General features: G+C 35.0%; 1 protein-coding gene across 1 annotated transcript in view; it reads right to left on the minus strand.

The window, feature by feature from the left end:
• NEGR1 (neuronal growth regulator 1) overlaps positions 1-26,964 on the minus strand; it is a 909,237-nt gene that overhangs the window by 341,725 nt on the left and 540,548 nt on the right. The window contains exon 3 of the mRNA XM_079923776.1: positions 23,044-23,169. Coding sequence (XP_079779902.1) covers positions 23,044-23,169 — 126 coding nt within the window. The remainder of the gene's footprint in view (positions 1-23,043; positions 23,170-26,964) is intronic.

A 26,964-nucleotide genomic window follows, 5' to 3' on the forward strand; every position in this document is an offset into this window, starting at 1 on the left:
AATTAAAACTACTTCCTAGCATTCAAGTCCTTTCAAATACAATTTTATGGGAAGCAATAAGTCTGCCAATATCTTACTTATATCCATTTAAGACTTCTGATTTTAGAAATGCTTTCATGTTGATTATTTCATCTTATTGAAAAAATCCAGTTGGGCAAATTTAACTTTCGTATTCTGATATAAGAAGATTAAATTCTAAAGAGGTTAAGCAGCTTACTCAGTGAGTAAGGCACAATAGCAGAGCTTTGAGAGAAAACAGTTCTTTTGACTCCCAGTCCAGTGCTCTTTCTATTTTTCTTACCTCACCTTACAGAATTTCCAACAGTATATAATTAACTTTTTAAGGAGAGTGCTTCTCTCCAATGTTAGTGTTAAAGTTTCTTGATAATTGTTTATGTTGGTTTACAGTATAGTTCCCTATGGGCAAATGTGAAGCTCATTCTTGATGAAAAATGCAAGTAGGTCAGCACTAAATCATTGAGGAAATATATGTATCAATACTCTTACTCTTTATTTTTGCGGTACGCGGGTCTCTCACTGTCGTGGCCTCTTCCCGTTGCGGAGCACAGGCTCCGGACGCGCAGGCTCAGCGGCCACGGCTCACGGGCCCAGCCGCGCCACGGCTCACGGGCCCAGCCGCTCCGCGGCATGTGGGATCTTCCCGGACCGGGGCACAAACCCGCGTCACCTGTATCGGCAGGCAGACTCTCAACCACTGCACCACCAGGGAAGCCCTACTCTTACTCTTTTAATTAAAAGTTAGACTGCTACCTTTTGGTATATTTTAAAAAAAAACTGTCAGTCTCCATATAAAGGGAGAAATGTGATATATTGAGACCTTATCAATGATGTATGATATCTATATCCTGGAAAAAAGAGATGGAAAGTTCAAAGGCTATGCCCTTTGATTTTGTGTGTTTATTTATTTGAGTGGGTTTACTAGTTTTTAGTTGGCTTATCCCAATGAAATGACTTTCCTGCTTTTATAAAATTTTATTATCATTTTCAGAAAATAATACCCAGGGACTATTTGGTTCTTACATGATGGTATAATTTAAAACAAATGAAATGAAACAAATACAATTTCACTTTGGTATGAAAAATGGACAGTGTCTCTGAAGCTCTAACACATGGAGGGACTGAGTTCTATAAAGGACTATAATATGCTTCTTATGATTCACAAAAGAGGAGGAAAAAAAATGTAGAGACTGATCAAAGAAAATTATTTGAAGAAAAATAGAACCAAATATTGCACAAGGAGAACAGAGCCAAACTAGAAAGAAGGCTCACCAGAAATATTATAACAAGCTCATACTACTATTGTTTTTCTGAAAACGAATAACATTTTAACTTAAAAGGATGCTTTTACTATGTGCTATCAAAATACACTTATATGACCAATAAGTAACCAAAAACCTTGTTTATAATAACAACATCTGGAATGAAGTACTCTGATGCAATTTGGATGGGCATATTTAATTAAGAAAATAGTTCTCTTGCTAATCACTGTTACGGTGATATCACAATTATTCACTGAATCCCATTTGGCTAATTTCACCTTGAACAAAATACTGAATATGATATCATCTCAAGGAAAAAATACTCATAATTCATATGGCAAATTATATAGCAATGATATCTCAACTTAGTATTTCATTTAACCTTTCTAAACCTGTTTGTCTATGAGTAAAATAGACATGATAACACATCTTTTTTTGCGCTGTTACAAGAACATATAATATAGCATGCCTAAAGCATTTAGCAAAGTATCTGGCATGATGTATATACAAGGAATAAATAGATGAAAGAAGGAAAGTAGCTATTTATACTTTCAAGCTCTTGTCTCTGACACCTTATCTTTGCTACCTGGGGCCTTAAACTTTCTTTCATATTTCCTGTCCCTAGATGAGGCTGGCATCTACATCTTGATGCAGTTACTCTGTTTTTTCTTGGGAAGAAACTTTCTGCCTCAGATCTAGCTCCATTTCATAGAATCTGATCAGATAATTCCAACTTCACTTTTAAAGTTTCTGAAGAGCAAATCCTGTTCAAAATTTAGAAAAGACAACTGGTTGTGTTGTCAAATTTTCTCCTCTAGCATTTAAATGTCGTGTCTCTTTATTAAGTTAGACGACTGTAAAGTAACACACTATATGACTCTCCTTCCAAATAGTTGCTTACCTTTAACAGTCACCAAAGATTAATATAGAAACAGTCATTAGAGCCCCGTTGATTGTTTAGTGTCCTATATTGACAGACACTACTGACATATGTAAAAGTTACTCTCAAACCTCACAAAAAAATCAATCTCACCTGACAAAATGTTTTGCTCCCATCTTTTGGACAACAAGCTTTGTATGAGCTATTGTGTTACTCTCTTTGCCCCGTGTGCTAATAAGCTCAGATTTTAGTTTTTTACCAAGCTGATATTTGTCTTCTCAGAAAGCATATCTATTACTTGATTTCTGTCTTTCATATTTTGTTAAGATGCTTTGGTTTGACTGTACCTCAAAGTTTTCTTTAGTCAGATCATGATTCTGTGTACTTGTATGCACATGTATGTGAATTTCACGTATCTGTATTTTAGGACAATGTAATGAGACAGAATTTGTATGCCCTATCTATGGAACTTAGCTTGTAACTAGATTCACAGAATTAAAGGAGTTTGGAGCAGGAAATACCTTAGAGAGTTTCTTATACCTCCATTTTAGGGATGAGAAAGTTGTGTTCTTAAGAAGTTAAGGGGCTTGCCCAAGATCCCATAGTAAGGTGACAGGGCTTAAATTTATGACTTCTTCTTTTTTCATTAACCATACTATCTTGCTCTAAAAAAGATATCTTATCAAATCAGAATATAGTACAATGTTTAGTGTAAATCTGCCATTCTTTGTTGTTTTTATTTTCTCATTCGGCCACATCCTCCAACACAGAGTAATATCCAATGTGATTGAGAAATTCAGTGAGTTTTATCTCCACTTCAGTAAGAGATGAACTCTTAACAAAGGTCAGTAATGAGCATCCCAAGATCTGTTATTTTAATCTGCCATTTCAAATTTATTTACACAGTTTATTTATTTCACCTCTAAAGGATAGAAATAGTACTTATTATAGCTTAAATTGCAGTATACTTTGAACACATCAAGAAATGTATTTGACTCCTGGAACAGTGAGTGATCAACATTTAACACAATGAATCCCCATTTAGGGCAGAAGAGGCTCTGCTGAGGATGTCTCTGAAGATCAATACTATTAAATCACACATTTTCCCATTGTTTGGCTTCCCAAATCCCAGACAGAGGCTTTACTGATTTTACTTGACAACTTTTTCCCCCTACTGTTTACTTCTTGTGCTTTCTCTACCCATTGGATATTGATCAAACAGCAACTTTTATCTTACTATGCGGGAGCTATTCAGCCTAGAGATGCTTCTATGGCTGTTATTCAGTGAAGTCCCACAGGCCTCCTGGGAAAATGTGGCAGCTTCCAACTCTCTTTCCAAGAAAAAAATCTAGACTCACTCAAAAGTGGCCACATACATTGGCTCAGAATTGCATTCTTCCTGGATAAAAGTCCAGAGACGCAATTTTTTTCCTATTAATAGAACAATGCAGTCAGAGATGTAGTCCTTTCAAATTCCGTAATAAAAATCATCTTGGCATAGATGTGGAGGATATTGTCTGAAAGTAACATATAAGAACATGATAATGTGAAATTTTAAACTCAAAGAATTTGAAGGGAATTTAGTGGTCCACTGGTTCACTGGTTGACTGAAACTTGGCAAAATAAAAGAAAAAATGCATATATTTGAAGAATTAGTTGAAGAAGAAATGGAGAAATAGACCTCTATTGGAATTATATAATACCTAGGAAGCTAACCATGAAATGAAATATTGAAATGAAATGAAATATTGGCCTAAATACTAACCATGAAATGAAATATTGGCCTTCTAAAGATGCAATATCAGCCATCTATATTCAGTGTAATATTGAGAAGAAAATCTGTACTAAAAATAGGAGATGGAATCATTTTATAATCTACAGCAGGGGTCAGTAAACTTTTCCTGTAAATGGCCAGATAGTAAATATTTTCAGATGCAGACCCTTAGATGCAGACTTAAGGGTCTCTGTTGCAACAACTCAACTCTGCTGTTGCAGCATGAAAGAAGCCATAGATGATATGGCTATGTTTCAATAAAAATTCATTTGCAGAAACAAGCAGCAGAAGAAATTTGCCCCACAGGCTGTAGTGTGTTGACTCTTAATCTACAGAAAATATATTTTAGGTTTGCTGACAAGATAGATAGACAAACAGATAAGAGTATCTAATGTAAGATTATCAACTATCCATTTTTACACAAGGCAGTCTTTTATACTAAAAGTTTGTCTTGTCTTCTTTATCAACATTAACATCTCATTTTTTAATGAAATAATGGTGACATCAAATGTGTGTATATATCATATATGTATACATTATATATATCAAATATATATCATATATAAACATTAAATAAATTTTATCACTTAGAATCACCATTACATCATTAAAAATGTGTGTTTATATATATTAAACAAAATTTTATTTTAATGTATATAAAATATATAATTTATATATGTGTGTATATATATATACACATATTAAACAAAATTATGCCATTTGGTCTCACTTTTATTACATAAAAATGAGAAGGACATACATTTAGAATAAAAGAAAAAGTACTATGTAAAAGTAAATAGTTAAAAAAAAGTGTGTGTATATATATATATGTGAATATATATATATATTCTATTAGTTCTGTTTCTCTGGAGAACCCTGACTAATACACTGCTCTTTAAATAAAATACTATGATAACAATTGTTAGTGAATCCTTTCACTTTCATAAATGCCAGAGTTCACTTAGGCAGCATTCCTGATAAGAAATTATGCAGTCTTTATTACTATTCCAGTAATAGGGAGCTTATTACCTAATAGTGTTTCAATTCAATTTTACGATAGTTCTCATTGGTGGAAATTGTTCCAGAAAACCTTGGCCATTTTGAGATGAACATCTTTCTAAAATAATAAGCCCAATAGCCAGAAATTTCTAATTTCTAATTTCTAGAATTTCTAGAATTTCTAAATTCTAATTCTAATACTATTAGCATCTCCTTGTAGCCAGTACTTCACATCCTATACCCTCCTTTTAGTGATGGTTAATAGCTTGGGCTTTAAAATCTATCAAAATTTAGTGTGAATTCTAACTCTGAAACATACTAGCTGTGTTCTTGGGAAAATTACTGAATGCTGAGTTCCAGTTTCTCTAGCACAAAAAATACAAATCACACCACCTACAATATAGGGACTTTTTTTGAGGTTTAATTAAGTAAATGAATATAAGTTGCCTGGTAGATAATAAGTGCTCACAAAGGACATTTTTGGTATCATTATTTTTGCCAGTGGTAAAAGAAGAAGAAATCAAATCATTATCTGAAGTCATCAGAAGTATGTTTCAGGTTTTATCATTCATTCAAAAATATTTTTAGGCACCTACTATACGTCAAGCACAATGAAGAATCAGATAGAAGTGGATTCAGCTCTGTGGATTTTATTATACCCTAGCAGAGATAAAAGATGGTGTTGTTTGTATCAACATGAATCTTCAAAAGTGAGCCAAGTCAGTGGGTTTGCTCATTTCAGGAGGAGCATGTCTGAATGAACATGTCTTTTGCCCATGTCTGAATCCTTCCAAAATGATAATCCACATCTCTATCAGCGATCACAGAGCTACATATAGTCTTTTCAACATTCACAGTTGGGAATCACTGATTCCAGTACTGTCTTCAGCCTGTGGATTGTTCACAAGATTCCTCCTCTGATTCTCTAGTGATTGTATGGATACACTTATTTGTATTCTGAGGATGGGCTGCTCCTATATCTTTAGTAGGTCAATATCACCTTTCCTGAGCAGATTTCAAATTTGTGAATGTTTGAGAGATATAAATGAATGAATAATTTTAAAATAATGAAATTGAAAGGCAGTGTATAAGAATACTGATGTTGAAAGATAATCTGAATCACATATCTTAATCTAGGCATGTTTGATGTTTAGTCTAGACATCATGATTAAAGATGATTATGTCAGGGCCTTAACGAGCTTAACATGTGTCCTTCCTCTCTTTAGTGGGGTTTGGAGAAATCACATTCTATTCAACCCCCTTACATTTGATTACCCCATCATCTCACCATCTTTAGGCAGAAATCCCAGAGAGGATACATTTGTGTATTGAAGGCAAGTAAAGGTTGACATCCAATTCCATTACCAAACTACCTGAGTTGGAATTTTCACTCCACCTCAACCCTTTTAGATTACAGTCTTAGAATATGCATGGACTTTATGTACCACAGAAGCAGCATTTGAGAGATTCAACACAAATTTAACAATTTAACAATTGCACCAAACGTGTCATATAAAAGTTTCATTTTTGTATTATAGGCTCACATTATTTGAGTATTTGTCTTATTCAGAGTGAGCTAGTCTACCTGTTACTATACAAATCAGATTCAACAAGTATGTAGACAAAAGCACTTTTTTTCTATCTGGAAACTACATCAAATCACTTTCTTCCTTCTTCTTGATCAAACTTTGTGGATCCAACATATGCTCTGCAACATTTCAGAATTTTGATAGGAGCAGTTGGCAATATGTGATGGCTGCAGAGCAAGAGAACACCTGGGAAGAGAAAGGCTGACTTTTTCGAAGACTGCACCTCCTGTTACAGGCCACAAGGGAAAAGAAAAGGATGGTGATTCCTTTGAGCAATAAACTTCCAGGTGATATTTCCAGGCTGATGCCAATCAGGGCAGCAGACGCCTGGGGTGATGAATTGAGCATAAAGCACACACAATTTCAGGGCAAAGCAATGGAACAGAACTAAGAGACATAGCATGCTATAAAAAGAGGAGAATAGAAGCTTTCCTGAAAGAGCTGGAACTGAGGAGCTTTGTGTTCTTGTAAGTGACAGGAATGTTCCAGTGAGAGAGCCGAGGAGAGAGAGCTTGGGAGCAGCATACAATGCACACCTGAGAGTTTTCAGCTCCTTATGCACTCTGCACTGGTCCATCAGAAGCCTCTATATCATGGGTTTAAGAACAAAACATAAAAGAGAAGAGGATATCACTTTTATAGCTGGTACTATTTGTTTTATGATTCATTGGGGCTTAAATGTTCTGCAATTACTACTGCTTATGGTACTTTTAAAATTAACATTTTTGTAAAAAAAGAAAAAAATCCTCCTGTAAGTTGGAAGAGACAGCACGAATGAACAAAATCAGCCATGCACTGATAATTGCTGAAGCCATATGATATACAGGATAGGTTCTTTGGGTTTGTTATACTATCCGCTTTTAAAAAAAAAAGCATCTCTCCCCTGTACCTTACACAACAGTCCAGCAAACATCCCATTTCTCTTCTCCCCATCATCACAAAATTCCTTGAAAGAGACAAGCTTTCTCCACTTGTTCACCAACACCCACCTGCGTTCCCTGTTTAACCCACCCAGTCTGGCTCCTGTTCCCACAATGTCACTGAAATGGCTTTTATCACAGTCAAACATGATCTCCATATTACCAACACAATAGCTATTTTTCTACCTCTTGCTACATTTCAATTCATTAAATCTCTTTCTAATTACTAAAACAATTTCCTCTCTGAGTTTTATTCTCCTAGGTCTTCATCTTTCACACTAGCAACTCTTTCTAAGTTTCTTCGCTCTCTTTTTGTCCAAATCCTCAGACATTGGTCATGGACCTTCTGTCTGTCTACTTTGCCTCCTTAGGATAAACTTATACTCATGACTTCAAGTCTCATTCTTGTCCTGGCCTCTTCCTTGAGATCAGGCCTCATATATCCAATAATTCACTGACATTTCCATTTGAATGTCTAATATGTCTTATAATTTAACATGGCCAAAATAGAAATCTTGATTTTTCTCCAAATATTGATATATTTGTCTCCTGGTTTTGAGACAGGAAGGAAAGGAGCATGAAGCAACTGCTAGATAAACAAAGAAGGGGTGCAGCTGTTAGGATGTGATAAAAACTGGCTAGAACCGGCTGAAACCAAGGTGGTTTCTTGAATGGTCTGGTCACTGACTTTTAGCTCATTATGCCTTCATTACAGTGCTAAAAATCACTGCCCCTTATGCCATGTCAGTTCCAAAGAGGATCATAAAAGGCCAAAAAGAGGGCAGTGGCCTATTCCCTGGAAATCCCCAAACTTCCCCAAAATAGCAAAACTATTCCTCCCACTCGTTAGCATATGAAACTACTCAGCCCATAAAAACCAACAACCCCATGCCCTGGGACCTCTCTCACTTTCTGAGAAGGTCCACATTCTACCTATGGAGTCTGTATCTCTCTGAATAAACTCACTTTCTCCTTTCTTTGGCTTGCTCTTGAATTCTTTCCTGCATGAAGCCAAAGACCCTCACTTGGTGGCCCTCCCAGGGACTTGTGCAGGTCTCAGGATGTGACTTTTCCTTCTCCTGTAACAGTTTGTCTCATTTCAGTCAACAACAAGCCCATTCTTGAAGTTGATGAAGCCAGAAGACTAAAGGCATTCCCCATCTCCCATCTCTCAGTCTTTAGGTTTTACCTGTATAATCTGGGATTCACCTACTTCTCTTCATCTCCATGGCCATCACCCTTGTTAAGGTCAGCATGGTCTCTCATCTCATATACAACGGTGGTTTCCTAAATTGTCTCCCTGCTATGCTATACTTCAGGCTCCCAGCAACTCATTCTCTAAACAGCACCAAAAGCATCTTCTAAACATTAAAATCAAATCGTTTCACTCTTGTGATCAAAAACTTCCCATGGGTTTCTTTTTCATTCAGGAGAAAAAAAAAGTCTAATCTCACCATGGCCTACAATCCCTAGTTGATCTGATCACCTGACTCAGCTAATCTTCTCCAACCTCACATTAAGCCCTCTTTCTCTTCCCTTTTTCTCAGCTTGTTCCAGGCCCACAAATTTCAGTTTCACAACACACCCAATTCTTTCCTGCCTTCAAGCCTTTACAAATGCTGTTGTCTCCACTTAGAATGCACAACACTGCTTCACACAGCAGCCTCCCTTCCTTTAACTTCAAGGCTTGGTTAAAAGATAACTTCTCAAAGATGCCTTATTATTGTATTCATAGTATTTTAGTTAATGTGTAATTGTTTCCCTCTTCACCTGTATCTATTCCAAGACTGTAAACTCCTTGAAGGTAGTAGCTGTATTTTTTCTTTCGTCTTTATACTCAATGTTCAGCAAACTGTCTGACACATAAGTGCTCAACAGGTGATTTTTGAAGAAAATAGATGTAAAATAATTATTCATAACATAACCTTTAAATAAGGAGTTAGGAATTTTTTACTTTAGAAGTCTAGTTTTGCAAAACATGTAAGACAGACCACATGCTTCTGACTGTCAATGTATTTGTACTATGATGAAACTAAGAGTCTCTCTGTTTTTTAACAGATGAGAGATATCCAAGAAAAATTTATCCTAGTAATAAGACTTATTGATCACTACAGACAGCCCAATCTAGCGGAAATAGTCAGGAGCTGGCTAAGAAGAGCTGTTAGTTTTCTCATTTGTTACCTGTTAATCACTTTTCAGTCAGCTACTGTCTGTGTTTATATATGTTTGAAAAACTTTAAAGTGCCAACTAAGACTTTATTTGGAAGGTAAACATTCCTTTATACTTATCACATTTTAAGAAATCAACCTGTAGATTTACTGTATACCTTAGGTTTATATATTAAATGAATAGCAATACTTATATGACTTTCCACAAAATCAATTAAATGTTTCCAAAAAACCATTCACCTTCTACTGGATCAAACACAGGGTTGAGAAGCCATTTTCTCTTTACAGATGTGTGTTCAAAATCTGTAATTATTCCTTGTCATCTCACAAAAGGAAAAATAGAATATACTTCCATGAAATACTTGGTTATAATCAACTCTACTGAGAGTCTTGCTTTGAGAGTTCTCTCCTTCTTTTTAGCTGCTTCTTTTGTCCTGTAATTGAATTGAATTTTCTCCTCGCCCCATTCCTTCTAGACAGCTTCTCATTTGAGGGCTTTGAAGATGTATTACACTAATATATCGTCAGAATGACAATGCTATGGTGATGCATGGGTATAATACATCTTCAGAGCTTCAGCACTGTCCAGAAACAATACAGCTGGATTAAATTCAAACCTAATGTAAAAGGAAACATTAAGAAAAAAGAAAAACTGGCTAACAAGGAAGGTGGAAAAAGAAAAACCCTAAATAAAAAGTTATTTTAATGAATTCCATACTCCTGTATATTTTGACGGAAAGTTTTCAAGATTTTAGTACAGCCTATTATTAATTTGTAAATTTATGCAAGGGTATGCTCTATAAATATCTTAGTATTATAATGAAACATAGCCTCAGATAAAAAATATACAATAAATCTAGTTTTTTAAGTCTCAGACTCTCAGGCAAAGTTTATATGCAGTAAGTGTTGCATTTTGCCTTTTTTGTAAGTCTGGAAAATTAGTTCCTCAACATTTCATGAGACATTTACATTATGCGTTACACTAGGAGACATTTCATAAATGCTGAACCTCTTCCCTTAGGACAAAATTCCCTTTATAACATTTTCAAATAGGGTGAACGTACTGTTTCTGATAGAAAATATTCCATAAAGTTTTGGAAACATTAATAGGCTGAAATTGGGTTGCAGACTAAACGAGGATTAGAGAATTTATAGATGATGATGATAATAATAATAAAAACAGAAATACAGGGCACCATTATTCATGGTCTCCTGGTCACAGTACCCTTTTCCTCCTTTACCTTGGCTTTGGTAGGTCAGTAATCACACAGAAGTCTCAGAGAGACTTGCTCTTTTACTGTGAAAGCAACCCCTTAGGAATCTACAGCCATGTGAATGACTCTTTACTTTTGTTCTTTATTTTTATAGATTTTTTTTCTACAGCACAGAATGCAACTCAAGAAAACAAATATACCCCTCCTCCAATACACTGTGTTTCTTGTCTTCCTCTCTTGTCACGCACTATTTATTAGAATCTGAATAATTCAAACTTTTGTTTCTCAAAGTCATTCTGGTAGTTTCTCAGTAAACAATCCCTCTTCTACTTTATATGTAGAAAAAACTGAATACAAAATAACGTCTCACTAGTTTAGGTATGCAATCATTACAATACATTTATCTGATTTTTATCACAGTATTTTCATTTCCATCTTTTATTATCTGTCCTCAAGCAACTTTTATGTAAAGATGAATGGTAAAATAAATTTTAATAGTAATAGCTAAGAATTTGGAGCTCTTAATTTTGCCTGAGTATTCTCTTAAACTCTTTATCTGTAATATCTCTTTTATGTAACACTCCTGTGGTATTATTATCAACATCATCATCATCACCATCATCTCTGTTTTGCAGATGAAGAAACTGAGGCACGGAGAGCTTAAAAGATTTGCCCAGGTTAACACACACAGTGAGTGGCAGAGTAAGTAGGGACTTGAAACCAAGTAGTCCAAGTACTAACCATGTCCTTTTAAGCACTCTGCTATATTGCCTTGTTTAATAGGAGTTTGATAATTATAAAAAAGCTATTAGCTTTTTCTATAACCTCTTTGAGGAATGATCTATTCACAAAGGTTATAAATGAAAATAATTATTAGTCAAATTAATTTTAAAACATTAATCAGTTAATATGTTTATTAATCATTAAAAGACTTTATAGTATTCTAAAATATTATATCATTTAACAGATATTTATTGAGCGCCTCCTACGTAGCCATATATGCCTGAATCACAGATCTTAGAGAGCGCACAAAAAGTGAAAGGAATAAAAAGTGTTTACCATAGTTTTATTGATATATTATCCAAGATTACTAAGATGATTCTAATTTTCCACTAATGATGATTATTCCTAATTATGGTCAAACTAATAAAATAATATAACTTTAAAACAAGCTGGAGTTTAATTAAAATTCAATAGTGATATATTAATTTTGAGTTAAGAAAAATGGATATAATGCTATTTTACACTAGAAGTCATTACTCCTTTATAATAATTTATTTCAAGCCAACAATATGCTCATCTATAATTGTCAAGGACACATTAGTCCTTGATTTAAAAAAAATCATTATTAACATATTTTTCCTTACATAATTTTAATAATAATCCAGGAACAGCACTAAAATTCTACTAGGCCTTGTTTGTATAAAAATGTAGTCTTGAGAATAAGATCTTACATTTATGAGGAAGTAAAACCAAGTTGTAACTTCACTGACTGCCAGGGTTCAAATGATTATTAAAACCTGGGTTCAAATGAAAATTATGCTCCTTTCCTCATGAATGTGGAACATGAAATTATAATACTATTTCTTTTTTTTAATTAATTAATTTATTTATTCATTTATTTATTTATTTTTATTTATTTATTTTTGGCTGCATTGGGTCTTCATTGCTGTGCAAGGGCATTCTCTAGTTGCAGCAAGCGGGGGCTCCTCTTCATTTGGTGCACACGCTTCTTATTGCGGTGGCTTGTCTTGTTGCGGAGCTCAGGCTCTAGGTGTGCGGGGTTCAGTAGTTGTGGCTCAGGGGTTTAGTTGCTCCACGGTATGTGGGATCTTTCCGGACCTGGGCACGAACCTGTGTCCCCTGCATTGGCAGGCGGATTCTTAACCACTGCACCACCAGGGAAGCCCTATAATACTATTTCACATTAAACCATTTAACATATGTTAACCTGTGTTAGAACAGTGCCTGGGACATACTAAGTGCTCAATAAACAAGTATTAGTTAGGCTCATTTTATAATTTCACAGTACCTACTCTGCTCTTTCTGAATCTTTATAGGATCTACTTCAGTATTATTAATGCAATTTTTTGCCCATGGAGTCCCACTTCTGAATGAAATAGCATGAAACTCACACCCAAAGTAAAAGCTTCATTTTCTGAGATGATAACCTTCAAAGGAGCCCTAACTTGCTTAGACATAACCATTCTTGTAATACCTTCCTGTAACACATGTAACGTGACATTGAAATTACTTGGGGGAAAAGACTAGAAAATCTAATTCCCAAAATATAAACAGTCTAATGCCAACAATTATCCCTAAATTCAGTCCACTAAGGGGAGACATAATCTAGTGTGGTATTATTATTTATTTTTTTCCTAATGCTCCTGCTCTCTCAGAAAATCAAGTTTCATTTAAAAAGAAAAAGATCTTTTATGAAATGCTTCAAAATGCTTGGTAGGTTCCTGTTTTCTGTTTTATATGGGCAAGCACTTTCCTCTGAGAATAATGGATTATTTTTTATATTGATTCATCATATCATCAGGCTCATTGTTTAGCCTTATATTTGTCTTAAAATACTGAAATTTTTCTTGCTTTCTATATTCAAAGAGCAGGCATTAACAGTTCTGAATACAAACAATTCCGAATAGCCCACTAATGACTGGATAGAAATAGAGGGGCTTTGGATACAGACAAATGAAAGTTAAAATTATAAAGAAAACTCTCAGAGCAAAGAGGCAATTTTAACTGTATATATAAATTATTGGTGTACAATTTTATGGTAAAAGTTTAACTTGCCATCATTATGTAGATTCATTCATTATATAATTATCCATTACGCAAAGCCATTATGAAAATTCACAAAAGCTCCACAAAGAGTGCAATTCAACTACACAAGGGAGGTAGAACCATAGTTTGTAATCTGAAGGTCTGGTATTGTTGAAATGTCATCAGCATAAATTGCTGGTTTTACTCCATTTTCTTCTTCCTAACATTAAAGAGCAAAGTGCAGTGTCAGGCTTGCAAACCTGAAAAAAGACTCTTAAAGAACTATAGTGTTTGGGGGACATGTTGCCAGCTTGCAAGGAGCACACACACAGCCTCTTCATCATATCACCCTTGGTATTGGCCCAGAACTCAAGCATTTCAAAGAAGACTTTCTTTCATGAAAGGGGAATGACAATGGAATTAAAAAGCACTAATAGAAAGTAATATTTTCTAGTTAGTACCTGTGATGACTAAAACTATTTTCAGAATTATTTTAAACAATAGATTTCAGTAGTGTTCATGGCTTTTAGATAATAATTTTCATTTTTTTCAGTCTATTTTTTCTGATAATTAGTAATTAGGATTTTCTATCTTACGATTATATTTAATTACCTTTAAAGATTATGAGAGGTTAAATATGCTAAATCTGTATGTTATGCAGCTGGGAACCTGTTTTAAAACATCTAATGCAAGGGTTAGCAATTCTTTTCTTAAAGGACCAGAGTAAATGGTTTAGGTTTCGTGGGCCATGTGATTTCTATTGCAACTACTCAGCTCTACAATAGCAGTAAGAAAGTAGCCATGGAGAATATGTAAGGTTGTGAGTGTGGCTGTGTTCCAACAATGACAACAAACACTTCATTTACAAAAATAGACAGTAGGCCAGTTTGGTTCACAGGTCTTAGGCTGCTGAAAAATGGTCTAATGAATCCTTGACTATTTACTCTGTTTATCCTGAAACTGCTGTCATTTAAAAACCTTAAAGTCTGGGCTTCCCTGGTGGCGCAGTGGTTGAGAGTCTGCCTGCCGGTGCAGGGGACATGGGTTCAAGCCCCGATCTGGGAAGATCCCACATGCCACGGAGCAACTGGGCCCGTGAGCCACAATTGCTGAGCCTGCGCATCTGGAGCCTGTGCTCTGCAACAAGAGAGGCGGTGATAGTGAGAGGCCCGCGAACCGCGATGAAGAGTGGCCCCCACTTGCCACAACTAGAGAAAGCCCTCGCACAGAAACGAAGACCCAACACAGCCATAAATAAATAAATAAAGCAAACTGTCAACAAGTAAAAATAAAATAAACACTATAAAAAAGAAAATCTTAAAGTCCTTAAAATCTCTTAGTTTGGAAAAGTGTGTTTTATCTTGATTAACAGTTTATATTATTTAACTTATAGCTGAGGTAAACTCATAGCAATATTTATGGAAAGCATGGAAAATACTATTTACTTTTTATTTAAAAGTTTCTATACTTTGATACATGTGATTTCCAAATATTGCCTTATGGCCATTTTAAGGCTACTCGAATGTTAAATAATGACTGACCTGTTTTATTAAACACAATATTCTATTCCAAGCAAAAATATCCTTCCAGAATGAAGACAAAATCAAGGCATTCTCAGATGAAGACTGCTAAGAGAATTTGTCTCCAGTGGACCTACCACACACACAAAAAAAAAGTTTAAAAGAAGTTTTCTAGATAGAAATGAAGGAAACAGAACATCAGGAAGGAAGGAAGAACAATGGTAAAAGTAAAAAATAGATAAATACAAAACACTTTACTTCTCTTGAGTTTTCTAATACATATTTGACAAGTGAAACAAAAACTGTACCATTGTCTGATACAGTTCTCATGGTGTAGAGAAAATATTTAAGATAAGTACATTAGAAAAGTGGGAGAGTAAATAGAGGTAAGGTTTCTATACTTCACTGGAAGTAGTAAGATATGAATACCCACAGACTATGATAAGTTATGTATATATTATATAATTCATAGAGAAAGTACTAAAAAATATATACCAAGAGGCATGCTCTAAAACACTGTGGATAAAACAATGTGGAATTCTAAAAAGTACACAAGTAACACACAGAAAGGCATGATAAAGAAAACAGAAACAAAAAGAAAGGGGGAGAACAAACAGAAAACAAAAGAAAAAGATGTCATACATAAGCCTTAATGAATCAATAATTAAATTAATTTTAAGTGGTCTAAATACACCAATCAAAATATGGATTGTCAGAGTGGATAAAAACATAACTCGGGCTTCCCTGGTGGCACAGTGGTTAAGAGTCCACCTGCCGATGCAGGGGACACGGGTTTGTGCCCTGGTCCAGGAGGATCCCACATGCCGCGGAGCGGCTGGGCCTGTGGGCCATGGCCGCTGAGCCTGCGCGTCCGGAGCCTGTGCTCCACAACGGGAGAGGCCACAGCAGTGAGAGGCCCACATACCACAAAAACAAAAACAAAAACATAACTCATCAATATGCTATCTACAAAAGACTTATTTAAAATATAACAACATATGTGGGTTGGAAAAAAAAAATCAAGGTTTTTCAAAGCAGCTTTATTTGTTATAGCCAAAAACTGGAAACAGCCAAAATATTCTGTAACACATTTATGGCTAAACAAATTGTGGTACATTCATATCACAAAATATTACTCAGCAATAAAAAGGAACAAACTATTGAGGTGTATGATACAACTTAGATAATAAATCTCAAGAGTGAAAGGGCCAATTTCGAAAGGTCACACACTGAATTATTTCATTTACATAACATTCTATAAATGTTAAAATTAAAGAGATGGGAAACAGATTAGTGTTTGTTGGGGCTAGAGATGATGGATGGTGAAGGAGTAGATGTGATGCTAAAAGGATAACATACAGTAAATCTTTGTGCTGAGGGAATAGCTCTGTATCTTGATTGTGATGATGGCTCCACAAATCAACTCATATGACAGAATGATGTAGAACTACATGCACACATTGCACTAATATCCATTCCAAGTTTTGGTGTCATACTACAGTTACATCTAATGTAACATGGGAGAAACTGGGTAAAGGGTATGTGGAAGCTCTCTGCACTAACTTCACAACTTCCTGTGAGCCTATAATTATTTCAAAGTAAAAAGTGGAAAAAAAGAACCTCATATTCATTTGGGGCAATTTATTTAAACAAACTGAGTGCCATGTTCATCTGCACAATGAGGATGACAATACCCTCTGACAGTTCAGTTTTGAGGCTTATATGAGACAAGTACACACAAGTATCTCCCATTTTTCCTAAACTACATAAAGTAATGAATACATGTTAGTTGAACCATATTAACTAAAATTTCTTTGGTGCAAGCTGCTCTTTACATTAATGGAGTTAAAGTGCTGAACCTAATTCCAACATGTTGATGGGGGGTTTCTCATACCACCAAGCAATTATCCAATACCAGCTGGGTGTTCTACAATTTAACTCAATTCTCACACTACCCAGAGAGAGCATGAGATTCCATGGAATAAGGGTTCAGTACTACAAGACTTCCCTGCTCCCCCACCCCCAACAAACGTCAGTAGCAATTCCAGGTTATCACCAGCACTTGAATCTGAAAGGACCCTGTGGGGCCCTCACTGGTACAAAAGCCCCTCTGTGTACCACACTTCTTATTTTTAGAAAAAGGCCTTGGTCTCCTAGGCCTTCTCTGAGTTCCAAAGAGCAGATTCATTCAGTTACTAATTAGTTTAGTGAGGGAATGCAGAAACCAAGGAAAAGCAGTCAAGAAACAATAGTTGGGTGATAAAACAAAATCCTAGTTCCTCCTCAATGAATATACATAACAATCTAAGTATATCTTTGAGTTGTTATGCAGAAACTAAGACCCACCATGCCCAGGAGGAGGAGGATGACTACATGGTGACCATAAGCACATAAACCCCAGACTGGTTGGAACCAGAAGATTGATGATTACGTTTCCTGAAACACCACCTTGTTACCTCACCATCAACCAATCAGAAGAAAGTCATACATCCTGCAGCCTTCACCCAATGTTGTCTTTAAAATCCCTTACCTGGAAGCCATTGAGGAGTCTGGGGTCTTTTGAGCATAAGCTGCCCATTCTCCTTGCTTGGCACCTTCAATAAACACTATACTTTCCTTCACCACATCTGGTGTCAGTAAACTGGCTTTGCTACATGGCAGGTGAGTGGATTCAAAGTTCAGTTCAGTTACATGCTTCCAACCAACGAGCTATAGATTAGAGGTTTCAAAGACCCTGTGTTTGGGTTTGACTAATTTGCTAGAGCAGCTCACAGATCTCAGAGAAACATTTGATTTACTATATCACTGGTTTATTATAAAAGGATATAACTTGGAAACCCCCAGATGAAAGGGATACATAGGGCAAAGTATGGGGAAAGGATGAGGGGAGAAGCTTCCAGGCTCTCTGGGCATACCACTCTTCCTGAATTTCCACATGTATACTGATCTAGGAGTTGTCTAAACTCTGTCCTTTAGCATTTTTTATGGAAGCTTCATTACACTGGCATGATTGATTAAATCATTGGCCATTGAGAACTGATTCAACTTCCAACCCCTCTCCCCTCCCCAGAAGTCAGTGGAGTGGGACTGAAAATTCCAATCCTCTAATCACATAGTTGGTTCTCCTGGCAACCAACCTTAGGTGTGGTCCCAAAGCCACCTCATTAACATAATAAAAACACCTTTATAGCTCACTCCCCTGATATGAAATTCCAGGGTTTTTAGGAGCTGGGTGCCAGAAATGGCATGAAGGTCATATATATATATATATATATATATATATATATATATATTTCTTATAAATCACAGTACCACAGAGGTGCAACCATATTGAAGGCATAAGGGAAATTAAGGGGTGATTCATATTTAGGGGTATGAATTTATATTAGGGGGATATATTAGGGGGATAAAGGTAGTGGGGATAAAGGTGGTGGGGAGATATCAGACAGGAAATACTTGCTTGTGACACTACCATGTTATCTCTTCAAATTTTAATTTCTAGTTCTAAGAAGTCATGTGGGAAGCAAGAACAGAGAGCAGCATCCATTAACTCTGCAGTACTTATGGAGCCCCTATCTTGTGCCAGGTCTTGTGCTAAGCCATGAGTTACAAAGGTCAACAAACACTGTTTCTGGACAGAAGGAGTTCCCTGTCCCATAAGACCATGGACAAACAAAACCAAAGACTACAATTCAGAGAATTAGTCCCACACGAATGGTGGCACAAGGTACTATGTAACTATGGAGAAAGAAGCACCTGATTTTTCTTGGGATGCTCAGGAATAGCTTCATTAAAAGTTGAAAAAGGAGTAAGTTTGACAATTGTAGAGGGGGACAAAAGATATTCCTCACACAAAAAATAATATATGTAAAAGTAGAAAAACAAAATTTTCACCTTGACTAACTGGATTCATAGTTTGCCTCCACATCTAAGTTCTTCACTTCTTATTTGCTCTTTATTCCTCCACAGCTGAGTTTCTGGTCCATTATGTCACTGAATTGTTGCAATGATCACCAAACTATCTAACCCAAAGGTAACTGGTCTGATCTTATTTAACCTGATTGATATTTTTAACCACTCACTGCTCCAGGAATTTTTTCCTCTTTTGGCTTCTTGTAATCATGGCTTTCTGATTCTATTCCTACATCTCTGACCACTTGTTTGTGGTTTCCTTTATAAGTGCTCAATAATTGTTGACTAAACAAAAGTGATGTGTCAAAAGATTGATTTCAGAAAAGAGCGACTTGAGCCTGTTTAAATGTGGACAGGATAAAGTTAATAGAGGAGAAGAGCTTAAAGATGTAGGGAGAAAGAGGATGTTTAATGAAATAAGGACCTGACAAACAGGAAAGAATGGATGGAATATAACAGGATAAAGGGAACTTAACGGAACATTCTTTATCTTGAGTTAGGCAATAATCTTAACTCCTGTGGATAATTAGAATGAGACTATCCTTTCAAAAGGCACTAAGCATATAGAGATTAGAGGAAAAAGAGTTTGAGATACAAAGCCCAGTGTTCATGCTCAAAGTTTGGCTTTGGAGACAAAAGAATATCTTTGCTAGCTTATAAACACCAGCAGGGTAAAATAAGAACATCTCTGGAGATTCCAGATATCAAAGAATAGGAATGAACTAGGAAGCAGAGATTAAGATAAACAGCAATGAATAATAAGTAGAAATTTGACAGAGGCTTTCAAAATGCTTCCATATTTGTCATATACAATCTATGATTTTAAAATTTATCTTTTTAAGTTTTCCTATTTTTTCTGACTGGATCTAGATTTATTAATAAATAATGTGTGATTAAGAATTTTATTTTGTCTTTCTATTCAAAATCAAATGTCTGGTGTAAACTTGTCAGTGTTCTCTAGAAGTTTTAAGTGAGTTTTAGCTTTATGATATCACAGCATTTGAGAGCAGCTATGTGAATTGCATTCAAGAGATGTAAATAGGTCTCTCAATTTCAGAAACAGGGTTGGATATCCTGTGCCTCTGGATATCATTCCCTGAGAAGTTACAGCTTCACTTATTTAATCCCAAATGGACATAACTAGACTCTAATCATGAGGAAACATGAGTCAAATGCAGAATGAGAAATATTCTATTTTTTTAAAAAGTAGAAGGAAGGAAGGAAGACTATGTCAAGGAAGACTAAGAAAAACTAAGGAATAGTCCCCAGACTAAAGAGGACTAAAGTGGTATGACAACTAAATACAATACTAAAGGGAAAAGAATTCTCTAAAGGACACTATTCAATCAGTTGACAAAATTGGAACATGGATAGTAATGGGATAAAAGTATAATGCCAATGTTAAATGTACAAAATTAAAAAACTGCACTGTGGTTACAGAAGAGAATATCCTTCTTCAGAAATGCACACTGAACATCACTAGGGAGAAAGGGGCTTGCTGAATGCAAGCTGTTCTCAAATAATTCAATGAAAAAAAATATTTCTGCATACTTTACACACAGCAAATGTTGAAGCAAATGGGAAAAATGATTGATGAAACTGAGTAAAGGACATAGGGTGTACTTTGCATTATTTCTATAACACTTTTTTTTTCTTACTCGGAGTATTTTTATTATTATTTTTTTAATTTTATTGATGTATAGTTGATTTACAATGTTGTGTTTAATATCTGCTGTACAGCAAAGTGTCAGTTATACACACACACATATATATATATTCTTTTACATGTTCTTTTCCATTATGGTTTATCACAGGATATTGAATATAGTTCTCTGTGCTATACAGTAGGACCTTGTTGTTCATCCATCCTATATATAATAGCTTACATCTGCTAATCCCAAACTTTTTAAATATAAATTTGAAATTAATTTCTACATATAGAATAGAAAATATAGAAAGGAAGAAATCATCACTATAAGTAACTCTAAGGAAGCTCATATATTCAGAAACTTCTCAAGGAAGATATTTTTGGGAAAGTACGCTAAGTTGTTTGAACTAACAAGTGGAATGGCAACTTCAGTTGGTTCAGGCAATGTCTGTGATGTGGTTGAACTCACAACCTAACTTTTCCGTAGATAAGGGAGAAGCTCTGTGGAGCTACCTTCCTGTGACCATCCATTTATAAAAATATCAGCTATGTCTAGCTATTCGTTAGATAATAGTTAATATTTATTCGAATTTTACTCATTTGCTCTGTATGGTAGGATCAGAAAAACAAATCTATGCGCAGTTTAACTTATAAACCCAATCCTTCTTCTTTCAGCTTCATGATGCTATCCATTATCGTCATTCTAATAACTTCATTAACCAACATTCATGGTATTTAATTAAACTAAAATGTATCCAAGCACTTATAAAAAGAATATGCATAATAACAAGCACTGCAAAGAAGGAGAGTTAAATCCAAATTATTAATCTTAAATTGTATGAAGATGGAGATTATGTGCTTCATTCTTACAAAAATTATATTTTCATATCAGATTTAAATCCCTGGAAAGATGATTAAGAATCAACCTTACATTTGCATATCACCTTATACTTTTTAATGCACATTTATGCTTATTATCTTTTTTGAGTCTCACAATAGCCAGGGATTTTTATCATTCGACTTTTGGAAAGTAGGAAACTAGCTGAGGGTAACTGAGGCTAAGAGATTTGCACTAGGATTTGCTGAACTGTTGAATAAGGAAGTTGAGATTGGAGCACATGTATTCTAACTGCTAGTCCTGGGTTTGCCTCACTTACACCCCATGGAGAGTCTTGTCACTAATTCAGTGCTCACATAGCAGTTTTATGATTCTGTAGCCACTCTAGAGAGTGAAATGTTGGCAGTCAAAAGCACACTCATGGTTCAGAAATATTACAGGGACCATAATGCATATTATGTAAGGGTATATTGCTGTTCTATTGATTTTTTTCTCACATTAATAGTCATACTAAGAGTATGATGTGAGTAAGTCTCATTAGTCCTACTGCATAAATGAGGAAACCAAAAGGCACTTAAGGATAAGTGATATTAAAGAAAGCATTAGCAGATAAAATAGATGTTCTAATTGTAATCTTTCTACGCCTATATAATATATGCCTTTTTGATTCCTTTAAAAGAGATTTCCTCATCCTAGCCTTGTTCAAGTTATTTCTACCCAAAATATAAATCAAATATTGTTTATCTGAAATATGGTGGGATCTTATTCATTAAAAGTACCACTCTTACTTCATGGTACATTTAAAGTTATGTAGTTCAAATATTTAGATTTTACACAAATTGATGACTCAGTTAGAGTTGTGGCTGTGAAAATAGACCTGTCTTGATGATGATTATCCCCAGCTTCCTAAAGTTGACAATCTCTTTAGGAGGATGTGCCCTGTATCAGAAGCACCAGACACTGATAAACATGTTATATACCTTAATTTCACCTAGATATGTGATCTTGTACAACTTACTAAACTCTTGGGTTTTTAGATCCCTCATCAGTTAAAATTTAATTCTAACTGCCAAATCCTTGATTTTGAACTGCAGTTTGAAATTAGACGCAGCAAACTCATAATTTGTATAATTTTATTCTCCCCTGATTACCTCAGTAGTTCATGCTGGCCTATTAACATGTGAATGCCGATTGAATAAAAGCCTTACACATTTAAATGAAGATATTTCTCTTGTGATATTTCCATTTGAACCTTTTGTCTATTGATTTGTGATTATCCAGTATACTTCAGGGGAAATAACCTTGCCTAGGAATCAAGAGACCTAAGTTCTACTCTGGGCTCTGACAGAAAGTGTTCATTTAAGTTTTGTGAACTACATGCATTTAGGTATAAAGAATAAGTATAAAAATATGCATCCTGACTACCTCATGAAAAGGATATAAAAAATTAGTTGACTCTTACATTCCGAACAAGTGAGGTTACAGGAAGATATTGAACAGCACGAGCAACACTGATACTTTTCTGCTTTACCTGATGGGGAGATGTGCCTCCAGGAAATGGAAGGCTCTGGTTTCCCAGTGGCCAAACAAGTCAGGGTGACATTGGTTCCTTCATTGATGGTCATATCACTTGAGATGTCATATATCTTCGGAGGAACTGAAATGGCAAAACATGCAGTGGTCAGAAAAAAATGTATAAAATTCTGTTGAACTATATATGATTAACTCCATGATATCATGCAATCAAACTATGGTGGTGAAATGTACTTATGGCCCATGGTCATCACCTAAAAGATAGATTCTCTAGATCCTCAGGATTACCTTAGAGTTTTTTTGTTTGGTTCCAGTTTTCTCTAATATTTGGCTATGAAATATTTTAAGACAAATTAAATATTTAATAACAAAAAGCTTAAATAGTGCTTAAATGATCAATAAATATTGTTGTGAATACTTTGTATTACATAAACTAGAATATAGCCATCTGTCTGTTCCATCCATGTATCTTCACTATAATGATGGTTTTCCTGTTGAAATGATTAAAGAAAAATGGAAATCTGGAAGAAACTTAAACTAGCAGAACAGTTATGCCTACATGGTGATTTAAAGCTAAGTGAGGTAAAACATGTACAGAATTGGGATGTAAGATTTCAGGGTTGCAAAGGCAATTTAGGTATCAGTTTTCTAATCTGCACAGCATGGATATAAGTCCTGTGTCCTCTACAGGCTAGCTGTGTTACCTCAGCCTCAGGTCTTCATCTGCAAGCTGGAGATAATAATAGTGCAAACCCCATATAGCTACCGTGAAGATTAATAAGTCAGCATATGTTAAAGGGTTTAGAAAAGTTCCTGGCATCATTGTTAGCTATCAATATTATTATTAGATGCTTTAAAACACATATTTGGTGTTTAACTTTAATTTCACTACTGCTCTTTTCCCATGCCTTAAAATTGCTCTCAGAAGTTCACCACTTTGACAGTATACACAATGGGCCTGTGACATAAGTTTTGGTTTCCTATATAAAAATATAGTAGAAGTTTCAGGTCAAAGCTAAATAAATGGCAATTAGATACATTGATAGCTATTATAAAAACATGCTTTTTTTTTTTTTTTTTTTTTTTTTGTGGTACGCAGGCCTCTCACTGTTGTGGCCTCTCCCGTTGCGGAGCACGGGCTCCGGTCGCGCAGGCTCAGCGGCCATGACTCATGGGTCTAGCCGCTCCGTGGCATGTGGGATCCTCCCGGACCAGGGCACGAACCCGTGTCCCCTGCATCGGCAGCCGGACTCTCAACCACTGAGCCACCAGGGAAGCCCAAAAACATGCTTTTTAAGTGGAATTTTTCTCATTTTTCCAGTCTTAGGGTTTCTTTCGGCAAGAGATATGTTTTCAGAGTTATTTTAAAAACCAGTAACTAAAATCTGTCATAAGGATAAATTAAATTACTCATACTTTGAATATCATCTTTTATTTTTTAATAGAACCAAAACTCTGCTACATGAAAATCTGGGATGATTTGATTACAAATATAAAGTATTCAATTATAAATAACTGGTGATATGATTGAGGAAAGGGCTTATTCCTAAGTGATATACTGTTTTATCTGTTCCTAAATGACATACTTTAATTGACATTTAAGACATATTATCATTAAACTCTTCATTGAGCTCTTCTCAGGCAAATAATAAAAAATTAAAACCATTCCAAATAGAAGAATCCTTTTAGCTTAACTGAAACAGAACAAAAATAAAAACTTTAAAACACCCTAGGAAGAAAGTAGAGAAAAATGTGCAAGACTTACTGGTGAATTGAAGATTTAATAAAAATAAACTTATAACATTAAAAATATATATATATATCCTTTGGATATATGAATGTATGTATTGGTTTGATATAGTAAACCATGAAATACATGTGTATATACAAACACGTGTGTATATTTATGAATGTGTGTATATATATATATATAAATATACAGACACATATATATCAATGTCTACTATTACAAAAACAAAAAGTTATATGATACTTTCCTTCTTTATGTAGAAGATAGTATACAGACATCAGTCTAGTCTGGTTAGTTTTATTTTAAACATATAACTGATTCAACTTTGGGCAGAGGTGTATATATTTAAGAGAAATGATGGAGTGCCATAAGACCATGCATTCTAGCCTCTAAATTAAATTATTTTGTCAATTTTATCTGGCTTTAAAATAGTTTAGTTTCATCTTTACACATCTACTTATATTTAAAGTGGTAAACTAATATTAAGCACAATATTTGATTTCACAGAGAAATAGCCAAGTCCCTTAGCAATAAACTTAAGATTTAACATTTAACTATGGGAAATTCTGTGGTGGGGGAAGACTGTTGAATTCCAGGTGTGACATGTCAGTTCAGTGATTGCAACCACCTCCCGGGGCCTCATAATTCAGGAAACATCTGGAAAGAGGATGTTAGCAAGGGAAATCCCTCTGGCAAGGCACTTCTCCCCAGAATGCATCACCTGTTGGCAACAGATGTTGTGTGTAGAGAGGGCCAATGAAGTCCTTCACATGCAATGTATGTAGCTTGGGGAGGCAAAAACAGGTGTTGCTTTGCTGAATTGCATATCCAGTTCAAGACTTCAAAGTTTTACTGATTATTATGGAGGGAATAATTCTGGACTCACAGGAAATGCAAAAGTTTCAAAGCATAATCCTTGACCTCGAGGAACTTAAAATTAAAAGAGGGAGGCAGATTGGTAAGTAACTAAGAGAAGACAAATATTTTCCATATTTTCCTTTCTCATTTTACATGAGTAACACAGGTCTACTAGGTATGCCTTCTGGGTTCAAATCATCAGAGATTAATTTTGTGTTTGTTTCTTTTAGAGCAAACCATGAAGGATAGTTTATCCACAAAGTTATTCATTGTGGTGCTATTTATAATACAGAAGAACTATCAGTGACCTCGATGTAAGAAAACAGAAATGGAGATATTGTTAGCTCTGCCTCCAGAATAAGGTGTGGTTTCGAGGAAGGGTTTGGGATGAATCCGGGGAACATTAGGCTAAGATATAAAGGAAAAGAAAAGTGATATTTCTACCGTGGGTTGCAGGAACTTGGAGAATGGTAATGTCTCGAGTGTCTTAAGACCCTCCCATTCTGGATTACAGTTTGTGTATAAATGATGCATGTGCACAGGTGGGAAGAATGTCACTGAACTTTCTAAATGACAAAGCATTTCTTATGGCATGTCCAATATTCTATGTGCTTGCATAGAAAAAAGAAAAATGAGGAGAGTTAAAATATCTTACTATTTTAGACATCTGTTTCTTTTCTATATACCTTATATCAAACTCCTTCAACCTTTTTATTTATAAATTTAACTTAAAAATCAATTGTTTAAAAAGAAGTATGTTCAGTCAATTCAATAATTTTTAAGTCACTAAATAACTCTATATTTTAATGAGTATTTAGGTTGCTGTGCATATTATTTAAGTATTTATGACCTAGAGCAGAATAATAAAGGAATAAGTTATTCATCTAAATATACACTTGTTTAATTTGCAGGAAATAATTATTATAACATTAAAATTGTCATCATCATCATGAAACCATAAATAAAAACACTGAAAGGTAGAAGTTCTAGATTTCTCACTAAATCACAGAATAACTTTTCTTTAATAGGACCCTAACTGGGGATACACACAACTTTACATCTGTGTTAATAATGAACTGTTGCTTATCACCAGTTAGAGACATTGAAGAACATTGGAAACTTTCTAAGCAATAGGGATGGGAGTGGATTTAAAGTCTGTGTTGGAGGGAAATTTTTTTTTTTTAATTCCCACATACATTTAAAGGAATCACTCTTGTACCTTCAAATTCATAACCTTTTTTGCCTTTAATCAATTATTCACTGGACTCAATTTCAACTACTGTTTACCACCCTGTTCTCAACTCCTATTGA

The sequence above is a fragment of the Stenella coeruleoalba genome (assembly GCF_951394435.1).
Source record: "Stenella coeruleoalba genome assembly, chromosome: 1".
Taxonomy (NCBI): Eukaryota; Metazoa; Chordata; class Mammalia; order Artiodactyla; family Delphinidae; genus Stenella; species Stenella coeruleoalba.